The sequence below is a fragment of the Anser cygnoides genome, chromosome 7 (assembly GCF_040182565.1).
Source record: "Anser cygnoides isolate HZ-2024a breed goose chromosome 7, Taihu_goose_T2T_genome, whole genome shotgun sequence".
NCBI lineage: Eukaryota > Metazoa > Chordata > Aves > Anseriformes > Anatidae > Anser > Anser cygnoides.
Window position 1 is genome coordinate 28,075,587 of NC_089879.1, and position 19,848 is coordinate 28,095,434.

General features: G+C 40.9%; 1 protein-coding gene across 2 annotated transcripts; it reads left to right on the forward strand.

Annotated features, from left to right (window-relative positions):
- Positions 1-1,113: 1,113 nt before the first annotated feature.
- On the forward strand, positions 1,114-18,154 carry TMEM26 (transmembrane protein 26). Of its 2 annotated transcripts, XM_013173868.3 has the most exons (6): positions 1,114-1,505; positions 4,756-4,834; positions 10,143-10,256; positions 10,734-10,954; positions 12,012-12,088; positions 14,432-18,154. In XM_013173868.3, exons 1-6 carry the CDS (start codon positions 1,315-1,317, stop codon positions 14,845-14,847), a joined length of 1,098 nt encoding a protein of 365 aa, XP_013029322.1. In that variant the 5' UTR covers positions 1,114-1,314; the 3' UTR covers positions 14,848-18,154. The 2 variants fall into 2 exon arrangements, with proteins under 2 accessions (XP_013029322.1, XP_013029327.1); XM_013173873.3 differs by lacking the exons at positions 1,114-1,505; positions 4,756-4,834 and adding an exon at positions 7,079-7,243.
- Positions 18,155-19,848: the final 1,694 nt, after the last annotated feature.

The following is a 19,848-nucleotide window of genomic DNA, read 5'->3' on the forward strand; positions in this document are numbered from 1 at the left end:
TCACCACCACCCCTGGTGAGGGCGGCTGGACAGCACTGGTGTGAGCGGTTCATAGAGGAAGAAGCTCAGTTTCATGGTGAGGAACACCTGTGGAAAAATCCCTTCTTAGAAAGGTCACAGCTCTCAGAAGAGTATCTCCTTATGTTTGAAGTAGAACAGGATACTTAAACCAGCTAGGAAGCTGGACATTTGGAGGGTCATAGTAGGTTCCATTTATTTGATTCTGCATTTGTGTTTTACAATGGTATATCTCAATTTAAGTGCTTCAGCAGTAAATGAACACAAAACTGGAGCAAGTGACAAATTTCATCAAGAGGACATTTCTTTTTAGTTTCAGGAGTGTAAATTCAAATACAAATTTAACCATGAGAAACATCAAAGCAACTCTTACTGTGCTCTGTACTTTATAAACTGTTCCCACGGAAGATACTGAAGCTCATTCCAGAGGTAGCTGACCTAATGTCAAACTTCAGTGTGTTTTTTGTGTAAGTCCTATTGAGTAACATTAGTTTTAGCCCAGATTTCAGCCCAGTTTATGGGGTTCCTCACACTGGGGCTGATTCCCAGTCCTGAACCAGACTGTAGATTATTCAGTTACGTTAGTTACCTTAAAACACCAGAAGTCAGAAAAACTAACCAGTACTGAAATTTAATCAATCTGCTCAACACTAATCACCACCTCAATGTGTCTGCACACAGATTCCAGTAGTGAAGCACATAGTCTCTGCTTTCTGTATTGCAATGTTAAACGAACAACTTTAAAAGCCCCCAAATATGCATTATAGCTTTTTTGGGGGTAGGGGAGAGTAAAGAGGGTTTTGCAGCCTCAGTAACACAGTGAAAGTTTTAGCAAGGATGATTCAAATTAATAATGCTCCTTACATTTTGTCTCTTTCTGGGAGTCTGTGAGATAAGAGAAGCGAGCACAGCTAGCAGAGGGATAGGAGCTGTGCAAGACAGAAATTTCCCTGGCCTTGAGTCCCTGAGGAGATGATAGAGAAGGGACATAAAGAAACCCTTTACGCCCCCATCTTAGCATGGTCAGAGCTGCACTGAGCACTGCAAACCACTCCAGCTTGGAAGCGCGAAGTTGTTTTTTTTTTTCTTCCCTTTAAAAAGTTTTCAGGAAGTCTGGGGGAGGGGCAATGCTGTTGCTTTTTTGTCATAATGGGCCCCTTTGTGGAGATGGAAGAGGAGAGATCTGCGTGCCTGCGGCGTGCAGGCTTTGCAGTGATTCCCAGGGCAACTTCCCAGATTTCCTAAAAAGCGCCGGGCCCCTGCGGTGCAGGAGAAGGGGAACGGGACTGGTCCAGGATGGAGCTGATGGTGCTGCTCAATGCTCTGGTTACTCGCCTGCTCTTCGTATTGCACTCCCTCATCGGGGTCTGGAGAGTGACCGAAGTGAAGAAAGAACCCAAGTACTGGCTGCTGGCACTGCTCAATCTTCTCCTGTGCCTGGAGACAGGGCTCACCCTCAAGTTTAAGCAAGGCAGAGGCTACAAATGGTGAGCATACACTGCCGGCTCCAACGGAGCCCCTCTTGCTTCTTTGCATGTACTTTGGTGTAGATGTGGGGCTGCTTTCTGCAGCTGCTGCCTGCGAGCACAGCTGCCCTGGCTTTCTTTCTGCCACACTTTCAGGGAGCTGCGTTTTCTTCCCTGCAGAACCCAGAGTGGTGGAAGCGTGGTAATGTCCTGGCTAGTCCATGGTCAAATCCAGAGGGCTTTCAGGATGGGCAGTTTTGCAGAAGAGTGCTTGGGAACCACTGTTTGTGGAGCGCTGCATGTGTACCAACAGCTGAAAAATGTGGGAACTTTGCTGCCGGCAAAAGATACGTGCTCTAGAGCTGCCGACCCTGGGGCACGGGGAGAGGGGAGGCAGGCATCCCCTTGCAGGGTCACCAGGCACCTCCGATGCCACAGCCTGGCAGGGAGCACACACATGAGGTGCGGAGCAATGCTGGGGTCTATGCGGCTGCTCAGTGCAGATGCCCCCATCTCTTACCCAGCCTGCTGCTCCCTGAGGGCACCTCTTTCCCTGGGACTGCATTCCCTGTCCCTGCTACATGCAACAATGCCAACACCATGCTAGTGCACGAACCAAAACTCAGCGACAAGTAAATGATGCGCAGCAACCTCTTTCACAATGCAGTAATAGTGCTTTAAGTATTTGGATTTGAATTTGAGAGGCTATTCCAGAGGGAAGCCTTCATGCAGGAAAGGCTGCCTGAGAAATGGACAAAAAAGTTACAGCCACAGAGTTTGCCCAGGCACATGGGCTTTTACATGCATGTAAGGAATGACTGCAGTCTGCTACAGCTCATCAGCACGATCAGTCAGCCAAAACAAATGCTCTGTGAAAAGAGTGCTCATGTAACTAATTGTAATGGTTTCATTAGGACCTTTAATTTTTAAAAATCTCAAACTGCAGGCAGGCCCCTGGGACAAGTCCAAGGCAAGAAAACTGAGTATTTCAGTGGCCTTATATTCCTGTCTGTTGCAATCTGGGAAACTCATTATAACAGAAGCAGTGTTGTATGACAATTCACACGAGTGTTCCATACTTTAAATGTAAATGTAATAAAAGCAGTGATGAAGTCTGGGATACAGGAAAATTTAACAACAGCAGAGCTCCAAACACACATTTATAAGACAGAGGGAGCAGACCTGATTCACTGGGGAGAGGAAGAGGCAGATGACACTTCATGAAGGGACACTTGCTAAGCCCATTTTTGGAAGATCCAAAGGAAAAACAGACACAGAAAGCAGATCCTTTCTAATGAACGTGTGTGTTAGAAGACTGGGCTAAATTTAGCTAGAAGGAAATTCTGAAAATGGATGTGGTCCAACACTCTAAGAAACAGTAAAGTATATTATAGGTAAGAACTGAAGACAAATGGGCAGCATCTAATCACAACAGGATAATTTCCTCCCCAGGTGAAAAACTCACCAGGTAGTATCAACTGCATTTATAGAAATACTTCCCTAGGTGTCTACTGGTGCGGGCAAAGGACAGTCTGTGCCACAGAACTCTCCTGCCTCCGAGAGCCTCATATCCTTTCTATTCACTATTGACAAAAGACAGTTGCTTATTACACCAGCATAAATAATTAAATGGCACATGTGGGAAAAGTAACATTATGCACCTGGCCAAGCAGTATTTGCTCTAGACTGCTCTTTCTGAAAGAAAGGCAGGGTTAAAGCTCCTGAACTTTCCTGGCCTGATCTGCTATCATTAGCTCAGCTTTGCTAACCTGCCAGCTGGATGGATTTTTCATGTACTCAGCTCCTACAGGAAATACTGTATGTAAAACAGAGTACTTCTCCCATTCAATCAAGAGGTGTGTTCTCTCCCAAAATAAGCAGGCTAAAACTCCACAGAATCACTGAGTTTGATGAAGAGAAAAAAAAAAAAAAAAAAAAAAACAAAAAAAAACCACCATCATCAGCAATCCAACCCCTCAAAAAAAAAAAAAAAAAGACAAATAGAGAAAACAAACAAGCAACAGAAAACCAATACCACAAATCCCAAACCACCAACACACAATGACCCAGGACTATCTTATGTAAAGGGGATTGGTTGAAACACTTTATAGCAGCTCAGTAACCCAGTCATTTTCCTGAGGACTTCTTCGGTTGTGTTTTTCTTCCTCAAAGTTTAACCTCCACTGGAAAAGTCATGATTACAAAAACAAAGGTAGTTCCTATCCGGATCCAATGTAACAACACATGCAACAACATTTGAACAAAACGTTGCTGCAGTTACACAATTATAAGCAATTTAAATTCACTACCAGATGTGCAAGACAGAGGGAATTAAGCAAGCATCCCAAGTTTTGCCCCACTGCTCCATCCACACAATGCAAAGGCTGCCGTGCATCTTGGCAGTGTTGTTGTGATGCTCCCTCTGCACTACAACAAGGCTATATGGACCATCAGTGGCATCAGAGAACCTCTTTCCTAATCCAAAAGGATAAGAATTGCAAAAAAATGTCACATTTTATAAGAAAACATCAGCAACCTTTGCAAGAATCTGTACTTAGAGGAGTGGAGTAGTAATGAAACTTCTCCAGTATGTCTGAATGAACTCAGCTCAAGAAGCTGAAGATCTTAAAGCATCACCATCACAAATTATACAGGAGAGTGACTAGAAAAATGAACAAGAGACAGAAATCCTAAAAAGATTAGACAACTGGCAGCATGAGTGGGGGAACAAGGCCAAGGCCCATTTTCATCAAGCTTTTTAGCCTGCCCTAAAGATCCCTTACTGAGGAAATGCTTGTTTTAGGCAAACTGATGCTGTTTCTACCTTTCTTGTGTCAACACACAGGATTCTGATCAGCAGCCTTTAGCCCAGTATCTTTCAGTGGAATGACTCAACTTATTAATTCACCCTTCAGGAGATCTGAAAGAGTACGTTAGCTAAATGTTTTTCTTGTTTGTTTGTTCTAAATACAGAGAATGCAGTGATGGAAATATAAACAGCTAAAAGCCTTTGGTTACTTTTTGAAAAAAAGATTTTAAATCTTTTAAAATCTTTTTAAAAACAACATGTGATCTTAGATTTACAAAAACGATATCATTTGTAACCGACAGCATGAGGAATTCAGCAAGAATAACAACTCTTATTTGCAGTTATAGCTCAATGTAAGCTGTAACTTAAGTAGCATTCTCAAGGTCCAACTCAGATAATGATAGGATACATGGTATTTACGATGTGATATAATACCAAGCTATCTTTTCTTTTCCTTTGCAGGTTTTCACCAGCGATATTTTTATATCTGATTTGCACAGTACCATCATTATGGCTACTAGAAATTCATCACGGGACCCAGGTATTTATTATGAGACAAGATGGACTGGCTTGAAATCGATGCATTAATTGATGGGTTGTAATTGGGAATGCATACCAGACCTTGTTCCAGTTTTCCATTTTATACTGTTAGGACATTACATAACATTGCATAATGTTACATATAGTCCAGCTGGGACTATGGACCACTGTGCATTTCCTAAATATCAAGTTATCAACCTTTTTCCTAGCTAAAATGAGACCCTTATTCAGCTGGGTAACTGAGGACTAGAAGTTTGAACCACAGCCCTTCAGCCCCAGGTTACCAGCTTGAATCTTCTCCAGCATGGTGACAAAATTTCATTGCTTTAGAGGCCTTAAAAAAAAAAAAAAAAAAAAAAAAGAAAAAAAAAAGTACAAGTTATGAGTTTCATGGCACTTACAGGCAGGCATCACAACTCCAAGGAAGCCAAAATTGAGGTAGGTATCAATGAAAGGGGTCTTAAACTCAAATTACCTCATGTTTACTGCAACCTAGGAGAATATTCACAGATTGCTAACACAGATTTGCTGACATGTTGTAATTTGTCTGTGTTTATATTCCTTGTCTGTGCTGTACAGTGATCTGGGAAGGGGGTGTCTGGGTTCCACTTCAGGACCCAAACATGCAGCAGAGCTTTTAAAATGAATAGTTCTTGTGCCAGATGGGGTCAGTTAGGGCCAAGACAGAGCCTGCACCTCCCCATGCAGGCTGCCTGCAAGTCCCCATAACACTTCTATATAGTGAAAAGGGGATTTGCTATGTCCCCAGATTCGCACATATTGGTTATACACAACCATGGCAAAAAAGGGTCTGATAGGAGTAAGAGAAAAAGCATCAGAAGAAAATATATAAATTAGACTAAGGAGATGCAGTGCCTCATTTTCTCCTTTGAAACATTGTTAGAGCCCACAGAAGCATAATCAAATATTCAAAATTGTGTTTACACTGAAAATGCCTGAGGCTTTTTCTAAATACAGCAGCAGGAATTTATTGTCATCTTGCTTTGCCAAATCTCCTTAAACAGTCACAGACAGGTAATGTGTATATTGAGAACATTTGTCATAGTTAAATCTGGTCCAAGAAACAGGCTAATTTTGTAGTCAGAGGCAGCAGTTTATTTCCTAAAATGATGTTAGAACATGGCATACTTTGTTCTTATTGATATACTGCTACTGTGAATTAAAGAGGAAGTACATCAAGTTAACAGCTTAGTTTATACCTGGAGAGATAGGATGGAGAGTTCTGGAAATGCACACTCTAATAGATTTGAAGACAATACCTCCAGAAGGGGAGCAGCCCTCCTGACAATTAACCTCAAAATGCAGCACCCAGACAAGTACTATTCTTCATGCTAAAATATTGCTGGGATTTTCCTTATTAAAATACTAACAGAATGGGTAATTACGCAATCACTAGATCCACACATTTAATATATACACACCATCAAAACAGTTTGTAGTCTTTCAGGTAGCAGAATTTTGATCTCCCATTGGATCCCTAAGAGGAAGTGTCGGTGCTATTATTTAAGGCATGTGCTAATACACAGTCTCTCCTCCTGAAGACTGAGGCAATTCTGCCTCTGAGTATCACAGAACTGGACATAATTAATACCATTTATCTATCACCAGTGGAGTATGGGCTGCATAGAAAGTACTGCTTTGCAGTGAGGTATTTGGGGATGAAATACATTTTTGGAAGAAATGCTATAAAGTAAATTCAATTGTACTGAGTGAAAAAAATATTGCTGTCAGGAAAACAGAGCGGCAAGAAAATTAAAACCATTTAATCCATTAAAAATAACCATTCTTTCTTCATAAAGTGTAAGATCTCAAACAAACAAGTGCCTCTTAGCTTTTCAAACACCTGCTGCATTACTGCCACAGAAAGCAGTAACTGACCCCCTTCAGCAGAGCTCACCTGACTGCCAGGGCAATAGCCAGCTTTCTAGTCAGCAATAACACAGGTACCTGGTAAACCTTTTGATTACTTTTAACCATTCAAAGCTTGAACATCAAAGAAATAATTGATAATCTCTGCCCATTCCCTCAGCTTCTTTCTGACATCAGATTCCCTTACCAACTACAGTTCTCTTCCAGAAGAGATCTTACATCTTGCACCATTTCCCCCCCACACACACCCATTATCTTCCTCAATTCAGAAGACAGCTTATGTGATCTTTCCCCCCTGCAATACATTCCAGCTTTCCAGTATGAGCAAAACAAAGCAAAGTCACCGGGTGGAATTTCTGACATTTACCACAGGGACAGCCAGCCTGCTCCCACGATGCAGAGCGAGCAGGTACCTGTTGCTTGTCAGAGAGCTGGCCTCTTCCGCACGTCCCAGGACAGAGGGCACCCTGCCCTGACGTCGCAGCATCGGTGCTACCACCTCGATGCTGGGCCTGGTGCAGTAAGTTTCAGCTGGCCTCATTTCTGTCTGGGACTGTGAACAACAGGCAAATGGAGAATGGCTCAATTCGTTTGGTATTGCAGGGGGTCCCCTGCGCCACCAGTGAGATCGCTGCACAATGCGCACTAGGAAAACGCGTCGTGCAAAACAGTTTCCATTTTGATTAGGCTTTTTTTTAAATATATAAATCAGAGGAATGTAAGCTTCATTTCAGAAGAAACAAAGAAAGTGAATTAAGATAGAAGTGCTGTAAAACACGTACAATTATTACCTGTTTTATTTTTATTTTTTCTATTTTATAGAAAAAAACTTGACAGCTTTGTTTAGCCGCGTATACATCTTGATACCTAGGAGTAACTAGGCTGTAGAACTAAGCAAGGAAACCACATTTATCAGCTGCCTACGAAGCTTAGTTTTTTTCCTTCTTCCTTGTCACATCCCCATTAAGTCACTGCATAAATATAATTAGCTAGGCTAACATGCCTGGCACCAACAGTCCTATCTACATGCATATAGATAATGTAAAATAAAGGCTCCTCTCCAAACTTTTAAGTGAGTCACCACTTAATAAGTATTCAGAGGAACAAAATAAAACAAGATAGGAAGGTACTTAAATGAAAATCGGGAGTCTGTTTAAATGCCCGGCTTTGCAGAAGCAGCTCTCCATTTCCTGCCTGCAGTCTGAGACACACAGACCTGCCCTGAGGAGCACCATTCAGTCAGCATCCATGGAGCCTTCCACTGAAATAGCAGCCTCCCATCAAGCCAGGAATGGTTTCAAAAAAATTCACACATAAAGAGCCTACAAAAGATATTAATAAAGTGAACTGATTTTCTGAAAGCAGTGTTCTCTGTGCCTGTGTACCACTAGGAAAATGAAACAAGCCCCCTCACAGCCATGCAGAAGCAGCGCTGCTTTACTCTGTCCCCCTGCAGCAGTGCAAGCCTCAAATTTGGCAAATTCCTCCCTAATAGGGTTTTAAAATACAACTAACCAAACCCCCAGACTCTGCATTTTAATGCAAGTTCATAGCTCTCCCCTCTTCACTCTGCCACACTGGGCAAGGGGCAGAGGAGAGGGCTCAAAGGCTGACCTGCTGACAAGCCAAAGGCTGTCAAGGTGAATTAGCCTTCCCCCTCCAGCACAAGGTATCAGTCCCTTTGCCCTACCCAGGCTACTTGTAACAGGGTAGATATTCACTTCTTAATATGCTGGGGCGGTTATTTCTCTTATGCAAAAGTTTGAAGTCACGGTCTTGTTGACCAACTGCATCACACTGCCTGTAGGAGCTGCTCAGAAAGGCTGGCCTTCGGAGGCTTCGGTCTTCTCCTACAGTTGATAGATAAATAAGCTTCTCCAGAGCACCAGTTAATTTTCATTTCTGAAACATCCCCTGAACAAGCTGCTGCTTCTCTTGCTTTCCATGGGCTGCAGGGATAACCCAGGAGATCAGCCCTACAAGGCTGTAGCTGGGCAGAACCCCAGCCCCTCCCTGTCACTGTCTCCATGCCCCATAATACGAACTTCCCTCCTCCAAATGGAAATATTTCCCCTATTTGTGTGTGAGTCTTTCAGTGTGCTCACACCCACTGTCCAACTAAGCCAAGCATTCAGTTTAAGAGCCTTTATCACCAAGTACAAAAGCAACAAGGACTTCTTCCTGATTTTTCAGGCCACAGGAAGTCACTCCATTTCTCTATAACATCATCAGGCAAGAGGCAGTGTTCACTCAGATATGTGCAGTATTATCAGAGACCAGTAAAGTATCAGAGTGGAATCCAAAATTTGTTCAAATGTGACATTTGCTGGAAAATGCTGCCTGCATATTGGCAGGCATTATGCTGAATACAGCTACTCAGCATGCACTCAAACAAATTCCAATTGTTGCAGAAAATCACTCCTCGTGCAATAAAATGGTGGGGGGCCCAGTGGAGAAATGCAAATCATCTGGTGTTCTCTGGCACAAGTAGGATAGAAGTCTTTAATGACAGCATGGTTTGATTTTTTAATTATCCCTTTTCTATTACAATGAAATGTTAAGGGTTGTTATGAAGACAGATTTTAGAAACCACTCCCCAGCTGCTCCAGGACCAGCCATGGGGTGAAGCAGAAAGCAGTGTTGCGCTGCACTCCTCAATGCTTAGCCCAGCCCCACCACAGCTAACTGCACTCCACGTAACAGTATGCCTTAGCCAACATTTACTTTCTCCAAGTAACCGATGTGTGAGAAAACTAAAGCACCACTTCTTCCACTCTGCAGGGATGGGAGATATCACAAACCCATATTTCTTAGTTATTATTTCCCCTAGAGGGGAAACACAAACCAAGTGTCTCCCCAGCCCAACTCTGTTCATTTCAACCTTGAGGTAAACCATACAGAAGAATAAAACAGCACATTTAGAGAACTTTTTTCTGGACACTAGGGAAAAGAAACAAATTTTGAAAAGTTTGGAGGATGTAGAGACCGACCAGAAGTATAAGATAGCAGACTAACCATACCCAATTTTTACCCTGTTTTACCATTTTAGGCAGAGAGATACTGTAGGAAACCCAGCAGCCGGTCAAAGAGAGCTGCAGACAGAGCGCATTCAGAGAGTGCAGTCTTAACAGCAGAGGTGTCACCCACTCCATCAGCCTTTCAATTTATATCAGCTTTATCAGCACAATCCTATAGCTTCTCAAGGGCCTACCAGCACATCACCCTTGCCCACAAAAGAATTCATCCCTTCTGAGCATAAGGGAAATTACATTCAGAGTAAGCATGTACCTTTGTTAACATCCACTGACTTTACAAATTAACCCTCTGCAGTTTGGCAAAACAGGTCTCTTCCAGCCACAGAGCACATCTGCTCCCTGCACACGACATTTATGCATGTGTGATGTTTTTGTTCACAACAGTATTGCGGTAATGAGCCTGGAGCTGTTCAGGTGAATGTCACCAACCAAGACTTCAATCAATCCAGAGACAACAGTCGTGGAAGTGAGGGAATAGATCACCACATCATTCAGACGGTGGGACACCTTTTCCTGTTCCTAGTAGAGAGATCTTACAGTGTGTTAGGAAAGAGCAATTAGAGAGGACTGTTGTGTCTATTTGGGAAGCCTCCTCACACAGGAGTAAAAAAAATGTTAGTTTCACAAAGCCACATCGTAGAAGTGGCCTACATTATACCATGTACTAATCGTTGCTGGTAGAAAGTCTCATTGTTCTCAGAAATCTAACTGAATTTAAAGAGCGTCCAGTGACAGTTCTGCAAATGATAATGCTCAGCTGAAAAATGAGAACGGGAGAAAAAGCACGGAGAAAGAATCAGTATTCATTACCCAAAATTGGTATTAATATGCCTTTTTCAAATTATGCCTGCCGCATAGAAATGATCTGCTCTAATACAATATGACGGAGAACAAAAGCAGGCTGAAGGATGAACGCCACCTTTAATGTCAGTCTCCTGAAGTTACAGTATGCTATTGTTGTTGTCTTTTAAACAGGCTAAAGTCTTTGTGAATCAGCTCTCCACAATCTGTGAAACTGTATGGACACTGGCCCTCCACCAGACCTTCCTACTGCTCCTAGTAGTTGGGAGATGGCTTCTCCCCATTGGGGTTGAAATCACACGGGATCAATTGTCTCAGTTGCTCCTCATGTTTGTGGGAACAGCAGCAGATATACTTGAATTTGCTAGTGAAACCCTGGACATTGAGGATGTGCGGTAAGGAATATTTGCTGGCATAAATAATTTGCATAGAGCAAAAGAGTTGCTTGTGTTTTTTTTTGTTTGTTTGTTTGGGCTGTCTGCAGTATCCAGATTATTCAAACTGTATTCCCACAGATAACAGAAAGCTACACTCAAGGGCTCTGTTTTCCTGCTCTTCCCTTTCCCTCTGTAAAAGACTTAACAGTCCTATGAGCTTTGTTAGAGATTAGTCATCCATTGCCAGCAGAGAAGCATGTCACATCCATCACAATAAAAGGGTACGAAGAGCCAAACAGCTAGCATAACTGCCATGCAGCGTCAGATCTTGCAGCTACAGGAGCTGAAACACTGGATACACAGTAAACCTTTCAGGTTAATGAATTGTTTTAGAATGGCATGGAAGCAACTAGAGTTTGCTTTAGTGATTCATTATCCAAGTTGATTCTTCAGTTATTTCAGATGTACTTTCTTCTTCGTGATAGAATGACAAAGTGTTCAAAGTAAGAAGAAAGGGCACAGCATAATTCTGGTGTGAATTTTCGACATTACAATCTCTCCTGGAGAACGTAAGCCCATCTCCCTCTTGCAGCACTGAGAGCTGAATGATGAACATCCATCACAGAGAAAGAAACAGAGAAGAGGTTCATCCTCTTACAGACACAGTATTCAGTATTTTTATTTTATTATTTTTAATATCAAAGAATATTTTATAGCAGGAAGAGAGGTCCTTCCCACTTGGCCTAGAAGCTGTAGGCTTTCAAGGAATGTGTAATCATTACATATGTAAAGATATTTCTGAGCCACATGTCTATTTCCACATGCTTATCATTATATTAGCGTTAAATATTTAGTGTAATTACACAGCTGGAACATATGGCATGAAAAGCAGAAATTCCACACCAAAGTTGCCTGGTTTTCTTCATCTTACTTCTACATCTCAGACGCATGCATTAATCAATCACTGTCTGGCTTAACCTCCCTTTAAATAACATCCCAAATACTACGGAAAACATTTTTGTTGCCACATAAGGAAACTGCATCTTCACTGTTATCGCTTTTTCCCCTCCCATAGGAAGAATTATGTTCTCTTAAATGCAATTCTTGCTGTATGGACCTGGAGTATGTTACAGTTTCCACTTGATCTTGCAGGTTAGTACTTGCACATAGACAAGAAGAGAACAAGTGCTTTAAGTTTTTGCTGGCATGTCTCATGGCTGTGCACACGCTACAGACTCTACACAGGACTTCTGGTGGAGAACAATTCATATGACAAAGACAATGAGGCTTTTTGATGAAAGACCACTGTGGTTTCTTTTGAGGAACAACTTGTTTCTGGCTAATCTCTGATCTCCCTGATAAAACCACTTCCAGGAAAACTGGTATTCCAGTACTGTGTTGAAGCATCTACTCTGGTTGCCTGGTACTGCCTTAAACTTCGCTGTGTAAGCTCTTGAGCTAGATCTGGTCGTGAATTCTATCATGGTTCCAATCTGGGCAGGTTATTGGCACCTATGGAGAGAGGAACTAGCCTCAGGCACCGGGAACAGCACAGCCTAGAGCACAGGTATCACAGGCTCAGAAGAGGTTATCACAGGAGAAATTAGCTATTCACAGGAAACCTAAAGGGCCGTATGACGTTGGGACTGTACATCCTTATCCTAAAGGAACAGGCCCAACATTCAGCTAACTCAAACTGATATTTGTCTATATGCAGAAAGGGCTTCTCTAGATCAAAGGAGAACAAGGAAAGCCTCCTCAGTCACCAACTGTTGCAACCATTCTGGCCTCCAATTGCAAGTTTGCAGTTGAACTATACTAGTCTAAAGATGAGTTATCCTCACCAGCATCTTATATAAAATTGATGACTAGGTTGACACAGTGATTAAAATAATGAACGAATAAAGTAATGAGAAATGATTCTAGGAATTTTTTATTAGCCTTTTCTTTGTGGACAGCGTTAGGCTTTGTTTTCAACACTGAAGCTAGGAAAATATTCCAGCATTTCAGCTCAGCTGCTCGCCTCCTAAGAAAGCTGATGCAGTTTATCACAGATAAAATTCCTGTTACTGGTAAAATACATTATCTTAAAGATGCACAACACTCAAATTAAAAAAAAAGGCAAAAACACTACACATACATCACCACTACCCAGATAAATTCAAACACTGCTTAAAGAAACATACCATTAATTGAAGTGAACTAAGCTGTGTACTGTGTTGTTGTTTTTTTTTCCCCTCTCCTCTGGCTGTTGCTTTTCTGCTTATTTAATTACATTTACTAGCTAAAAATTAAGTTATTGAACACACTACCCTGAAATTTACCGTGGGTACAATTTGTTTTAGGTAATTCTATACAGCTGCACAGATACTTGTCATTCAGGCATCAGAATGTTTAATCACACATCAACCATGACCTAAAAGAGCAATTCATAGACAATATAGGATGTCAGTAATGCAGGTAGGACTGTTAAACAACGACACAAAAGCCATTAAAAAATTAGTTGCTGCTGAAGCTTTGCCTAACGGATTCAGAAAAAGCATTCCCCATTCTACAACTCATTTTCCACTCTTGAGTCTCATCTTTTTCTTTTCCCAGAGCTGACTCGAACAATGGAGTTATTCTGGTAAGCTGTGATGTTTGGTGGTTACTACTGCATCACAGTAATTACAGGTCTTAAGCTAATGAAATCACACTGCCTGAGAAATGGGTCAGCTAAGCTATATGCATTTTCATAAGATGCAGCTATATTTAGCGCACAAAAAGCCTTCTGATGACCCTTCTCCGGATGCTACGCCACCAAAAGCATTCTAGCTCACCACTGTCATTATAGCTGAGGAGGATGCATCCATGCAGGTTCCAGGTGTTGCACCCAACTTGATGTCCAGAAAGCTACAAACGAGCAACAGTAGCTCAAGTCTCATATGACAAGCAGGGACTACAGTTTCTTCCTGTCCATAATGCCTGATATTGTCCCTCAAACATGACCTGTTTTTATTATGACATACAGAAAAGGCAACATGAATCTTTTAAAAGCAAGGTCTTCACCCGGAACTAGCTGAAGTGCTACAGCTTTGGATGTTCCCATTCAGCATCGAGGGATTTTTTTGGTTTGTGGTATTTTAGTTTATTGGTTTGTTTTCTTAATGATGCATATTAGCCTAGCACACTGATTCAACAGAAAAGCATCTGGGAAGTTGTTGCAGAAAGATTAAGTGATCTACTTCCGCTTCTTGTTTTCAAGTGTATAAATACTGATACATTTGTGGGATAGTAAAGGGGAAACAATTTTTGGTGTTTTCCAGCAGACCATGTAAGTGCCTGCTTAACATGAGATTAGCGTGCTTCACTGAAACAGATCTCAGAAATGGGATATGCTTTATGTTGAACTGTTCACACTTGAAGGCATTTATAATCCAGGGTATCTAAAAGCTGCACTTCACCCAATCCTGATTATGTTTTAAAGAGTTGTTTTAACATGTGTTTTATTTCCAGTACAGCATATTGGCTGCAAACCAACTGCATCAGCAAGGCGGATCCCCAGCCTGCTGTTCTGCAGGTACAGCGCAGAGCTGTGGAACATCGGGGTCAGCTTGTTCATACAGGATGGACCCTTCTTCATCGTGCGTTCAATCCTGATGGGCCACTTCAGAATATTCAATCAGTTGCTGGTGTTTTTTACAGCTAAGAACATCTTAGTTTTGACCCTACAACTGTATCGTTTGGCGGTGATAACATTAGACTTCCGTGCTACTATTCTGCAGAAGAGCAGGAAAGGAGAAGTCAGCTGTTGCCCATGCGAGCCTTATGAAGCCAGCACTCAAGCTACTGCTGAGCAAGATACTGAAATGAAAGAGTTCATTGATTTTCCAGTGAGAGAGGAATCCCAAGCTCCATCAAAAGACCAGTGAGCACAGTTACTGACTTGAAACCAACTGCATTTCTCACAGCTTCCTCAAAAGGGCTTGGCCTATTTCTATGGTCAAACAGACTTTGAGCACATAAACTCTCTCTTTCACCAAGAAATCAATTTCTTCTGAACTGTAGGGGAAATTTCTGAAGCAAAAGAATTTTGTATCCTATTGGATTTTGGTGGGTTTTGACTAGTTCCCTATTATATTATCCATAGGGATTTTGTAGCCATAGTTTGTAGTAGCAATGAAGGTTTGGCACACTAACAAGGTTGGTTATTACCTTGGGTGGCACTCTGCTGACATATGTACCTGCATGTATTCAGACAGAAGGATAAAAAGGATAAACATCCTCATGGAATAGGGGAAACAGAAGCATTCAGCCCTACTTCAGTGGTTGGGCTATAACTTAAGTGTGATGAACAATGTTTGCTGTGCATGGAAGCAGCTGCTACAGTGATAACTGCAGACACGTAAGTGAAAGGGCATGATTTGTACTGTTACTATGACATCTAAACATTGTTCACTCAAAAAATTCAAAGCTTCTTTGAATGTTACCTCACCTCAGTTTCAAAAGACTACGCAACACCATGCTGTCTCTTAGGACCTGCATGGTCTGAATAATTTCAACCTTACAAATAAAAATATATTAAAAAGATAATGAAATCCTCACAGATCATTTGAACACGACTGTGTGTGTCACCCAGGCATTTTCTACTGAGATATTTGCATTTTTATTTCTATCAGTCAGAACATAAACCAAAAAAAATATTTTTTAATGCTTCACTGTGTTTGAAGTTGAGGGCAGATTTTTAAGTGTCACCATTTTATTTTTTTTAAAGTGGCCTTACTCAGGCATCTCAGGTATACAAGCCAACTAGAAAGAAGATGGCACTACACACACTTGACAGAAAATCTAGGCAGAAGATTTCTGGCTTGTGCTTAACATTTCACAAAGCCCCATGAAATCACTTCAGATGTTATCTGGTCTATCAAGTGTCAAGATCTACTTTTAAGAAATAGCTAATAGTTATGCATTTAGTTCTACATTTGGGGTAAATAATATAGGGCCTGATTCATTTCTCTATGAACACTTTACATCAGTTTAAGACCAATGTCCTTGATGGGCTTAGCTTATACAGGTTGAAAGATGAGCAATTTTTTAAAGGCTGCTTAAAAATCATATGCTCACAGAAAATGGCAGGTGCTTTTACAAATTTCTGCATTCATTCTTAATGAGATCAGAAAATCATATTAAGAAAAAAACCTAGCAAATAGAGTGGCCTAATTAAAGTAATTTCTGTTGTTAAAATTTCCCAGTCTTACCTAAAGCCTCAGCCATCTAAAGACAGAATGCGGTTCTGGGAATGCATGAGTGTTTCTATGACCACCACAGCAGTCATATGCTTATTTATTAATAGCCTGATAAACAATGGCATGTTTATTCCTTGAAAGATACACCTATTTAAAAATGAACCTATTTAAAATGTCCCCAAACATGTGAACCTGTGTTAGTATTTATGAGTTGTTAAACCATATGATCTGTTCTGTGCAGGATCAGGCCCTTCCATTATGAGAGAAGCCACAAAGAAAGAAGTCTCATACACCTCATAGCCCTTTCTACCATTTGTAATTTAGTAATAACATGCAATGCCTCCTGCTCTTCTCATTTTGGGCCTCTTCCCAGCAGGAGCAAAAGAGCCAATTGTCATTCACAATGCTGTTTTAAAGGTTGACATATGGAGAGTGGAATGCAACTTCATTTGGGATTTTAATTCCAGTCTATAGGTAAAAAAGACAGAGTGCTATCACTGACCAGCTGTGTTGTCTAAAGCCTTCCGCACCAAGGTGCATTTAGAATCAGCTGGTCGAATTACAACACATCTCTTGTTGATGCAAGCCAGGACTACTCACATTCATTGAGTTTACCACTTGCTGATATAGTAATTATCCTGTTAAAGAGATCCTTGCTAATTAATTTGGAGTGTACTGACCTTCCTAGAGCATCATTTGAAATTCACCAGCACAAAAAAAAATACAGAACAGTTTTTGTTTGAAAAAAATATGCTGCCTATTTAAAGGCTTAGTTCAGCAAACTGCCTACCAGGCTCAACCTGCAGCAAATGCAAGATCCCCTGGGGTGAGCAATACAGAGACTAGCTACAGCAGGAATATTACACAAAGAACTGTATTTCCTGGTCTACAGGTTGTTTCATTTTAAACAGTAGTAAAGCTCCTAATCAGACCTACTGTGAGAAAAATCTCACTCCAGTGCTAGTTTGTTACTACCAGATCCAGTCCCCATTCAGTCACAAAGTAGGCTAGATCCTCCCTCATGCTTAGGGTAAAATAGATTTGGACTCTTCCTCCTCATCATAGGTGAAGACAAACAGATTTCTTAAAAACAGGAGGAAAAAAAATAACACAGAAACAGACAAGCACTTAAATGGTGGGCAGCCTGACCTCCCACCTGCACATGAAGGGGCAATCACATATGCCAGGTAGCAGCAGGAATGACTGATAGAGCATAGTACTGTCTAATTCATTGAGAAGCCTGCAGATGGCAATTAAGAAGTCTTGAAGTTCGTATGTTTGGTCACAGCAGCAAACCTCAGTTGCAAGCCATCTTCATCTACCTCTTGCAAGTTTTTTGAGAGGGAGGGCAGAGCAGCTTCAGCAGCAGGCTGTTCGAGTCAGCAGCTGGGTGCAGGTGTCATCCTGCAGCCTTCCAGAGCACTGCTCTGTGCAAGCAGAATGTATTTTCTTGAAGATTGCCGGCATCTGTGACTACTGGTGTCACACCTGTTATTCAGGAAAAGCTGCGATAAGCTTCCAGACTTGCAAAAATTCAAGCCATCAAATTGGGAGGATTTCAGAACATCTATCTTAACCATTATTTACTCTTGAGTCAGGAGAATTACATTACTAAATCTCCTCCGCAAATAGATATCTAGCCATTACTGTTATTTATTCTGGTTGTTCCTGCCTTATCCTTTTAGATTATTCTATATTAAACATCACTAAAATGTTTTGCCACTTGTCTCTTCCTGAGCTAAAATGTATTCCTCCTTTCCTTTGGACATTGGTTTAAATAAGATCATAGCCCTGAGCCAAGAAAAAAAATAATAAAAATTAAAAGCAACAATAACCATTATTTTATTGCATTTCTGTTGATATTTGTACTGTACCATGTTCTCTTGGACCATGTGGAAATGGAAGAAAATGTGCAATTACTTCTAAAAATTTCCAACTGTATTTTGCAAATAAAAGTTACCTCAGGCACAGCTGCCAATTTATTATGTGAGAACTGACTGTCATATGTTCACATTAATTACATCTTCCACATGCTGCTTTTCTTTCCCATCCTTCGTAAGTTAATTACTTTGGCCAGATTCTGACTGCAGCTACTGCTTTGAAAGCCCAGAGTAATTCCAGTAAGTGCCACGCTGTTTTGGAGAGATTTGTCTTCACTCAGAACCTTTGCCTCCAAACACACGAGTCACATGGTGATCCAAGCTAAGATCTAATATCTGCATGCAGGATGCACACAAATATATATATATGCATTTAGATACCTGGCAATGCCTAACAGATGCAGCTTTTTATTTCTGCTATGGTGTGCGAGACTGCTGATAAAAACACCACAGATGTCCGTAAAACACTTACGGAAATGCCTAAACATTACAAATGCTTTAAGCTCATGTCTCTAAATACTAAGCTTACTGTCCTCTCTGAACAATACACTGATTTTAAAAGAAGTTCTGTAAGATCCCTAGAATATATTAATTCCATCCAGGTTTCCTCAGTTGAATGAAACCCACCCAATCATTATTTCCCCCCTCAAAAATTTATTATTATTATTTTAAATCTTTGGAAATCATTACCAAGATCAAATGTTTACATCTGTTCAGCTTTAAAATGAAACAAAAATATTGGTTTGGAACAGTTGCTGGTTGACAATGTTAGCAAAGATCTTGCTATTACTTTCTTGCAGATGGCTGTCAAACTGTACATACAAATCAGTGGATCAGGAAAGCTCAGGTTCAACTGGCTTCTTGTTACAAGATTACATGTCCAGGAAAGTATTTTAGATTCTCTGCAGTGTGTAACCTGTAAATTCTTGCTTACATCATGCAGGAGGAATGGGTAGCTGCCATGGTATAGCTAACTTGCAGGGAAGTTAATGCTTTGTAAATCACCTGCATGATAGTGCGTGGGAAAAAAAAAAAAAGTAAATCTGGACTCTTTTCTAAGAGAATCTCGCAAAAAAGCGCCTATGTCTGATAGAGTGTATGATCTATATTTTACGATTTTATAAACTACTGCTCTATACTTTAAAAAAAGGCAAAAAAAAGTCCACCCCCGAAAAAATACTCTTAGTGGAAAGCAAAAGAATCAGTAATGTCTTTGTTTCTGTCCCAATTTTACGAGAATATCAAGAGATGTGTACAAAAGATTGAGGTTTTTTTTCAGATCATGCCAGCCTGCCGCTTTGAGTTGTGTGTGTTATGCCTGATCAATACCAACCTGCATATTTTCCATATCCTTCAGACAAAAAGATCCTAAAGTACCCTGAAAATTCATTAGAACAGAACACTAATATGCATACTAGCATACGACACTAGCATATACTGTACAACTGTATAAGGCTGTTTCTTTTGTTCCATATCAATAGAAAATAAGTAAGCTTTGAATCACCAGACCAGAGAGTAGTTGGCACTGGTCTTTGGGTTCAATTCTCCATCTTTCTCCATACTGCTCTTTAAGGAAAGAAGCTTTCCAAGACTAATACCAAAGCCCACCTTGCCAGATGAAGGAAAAAAACATTCCTGATTTGTACAGGTGAGGCAATAAAAAGGGGTCACAACGGCAAAAAAGCAAAGATGTTAAGGAGGCAAGAGGGAAATGGAAGAAACAATACAAAAAAATAATTATCAGCTTAAACTCTTACATCATCCTCTATATACAGCTGTTTTTTTCCTGTCTACATTATGGCTACTT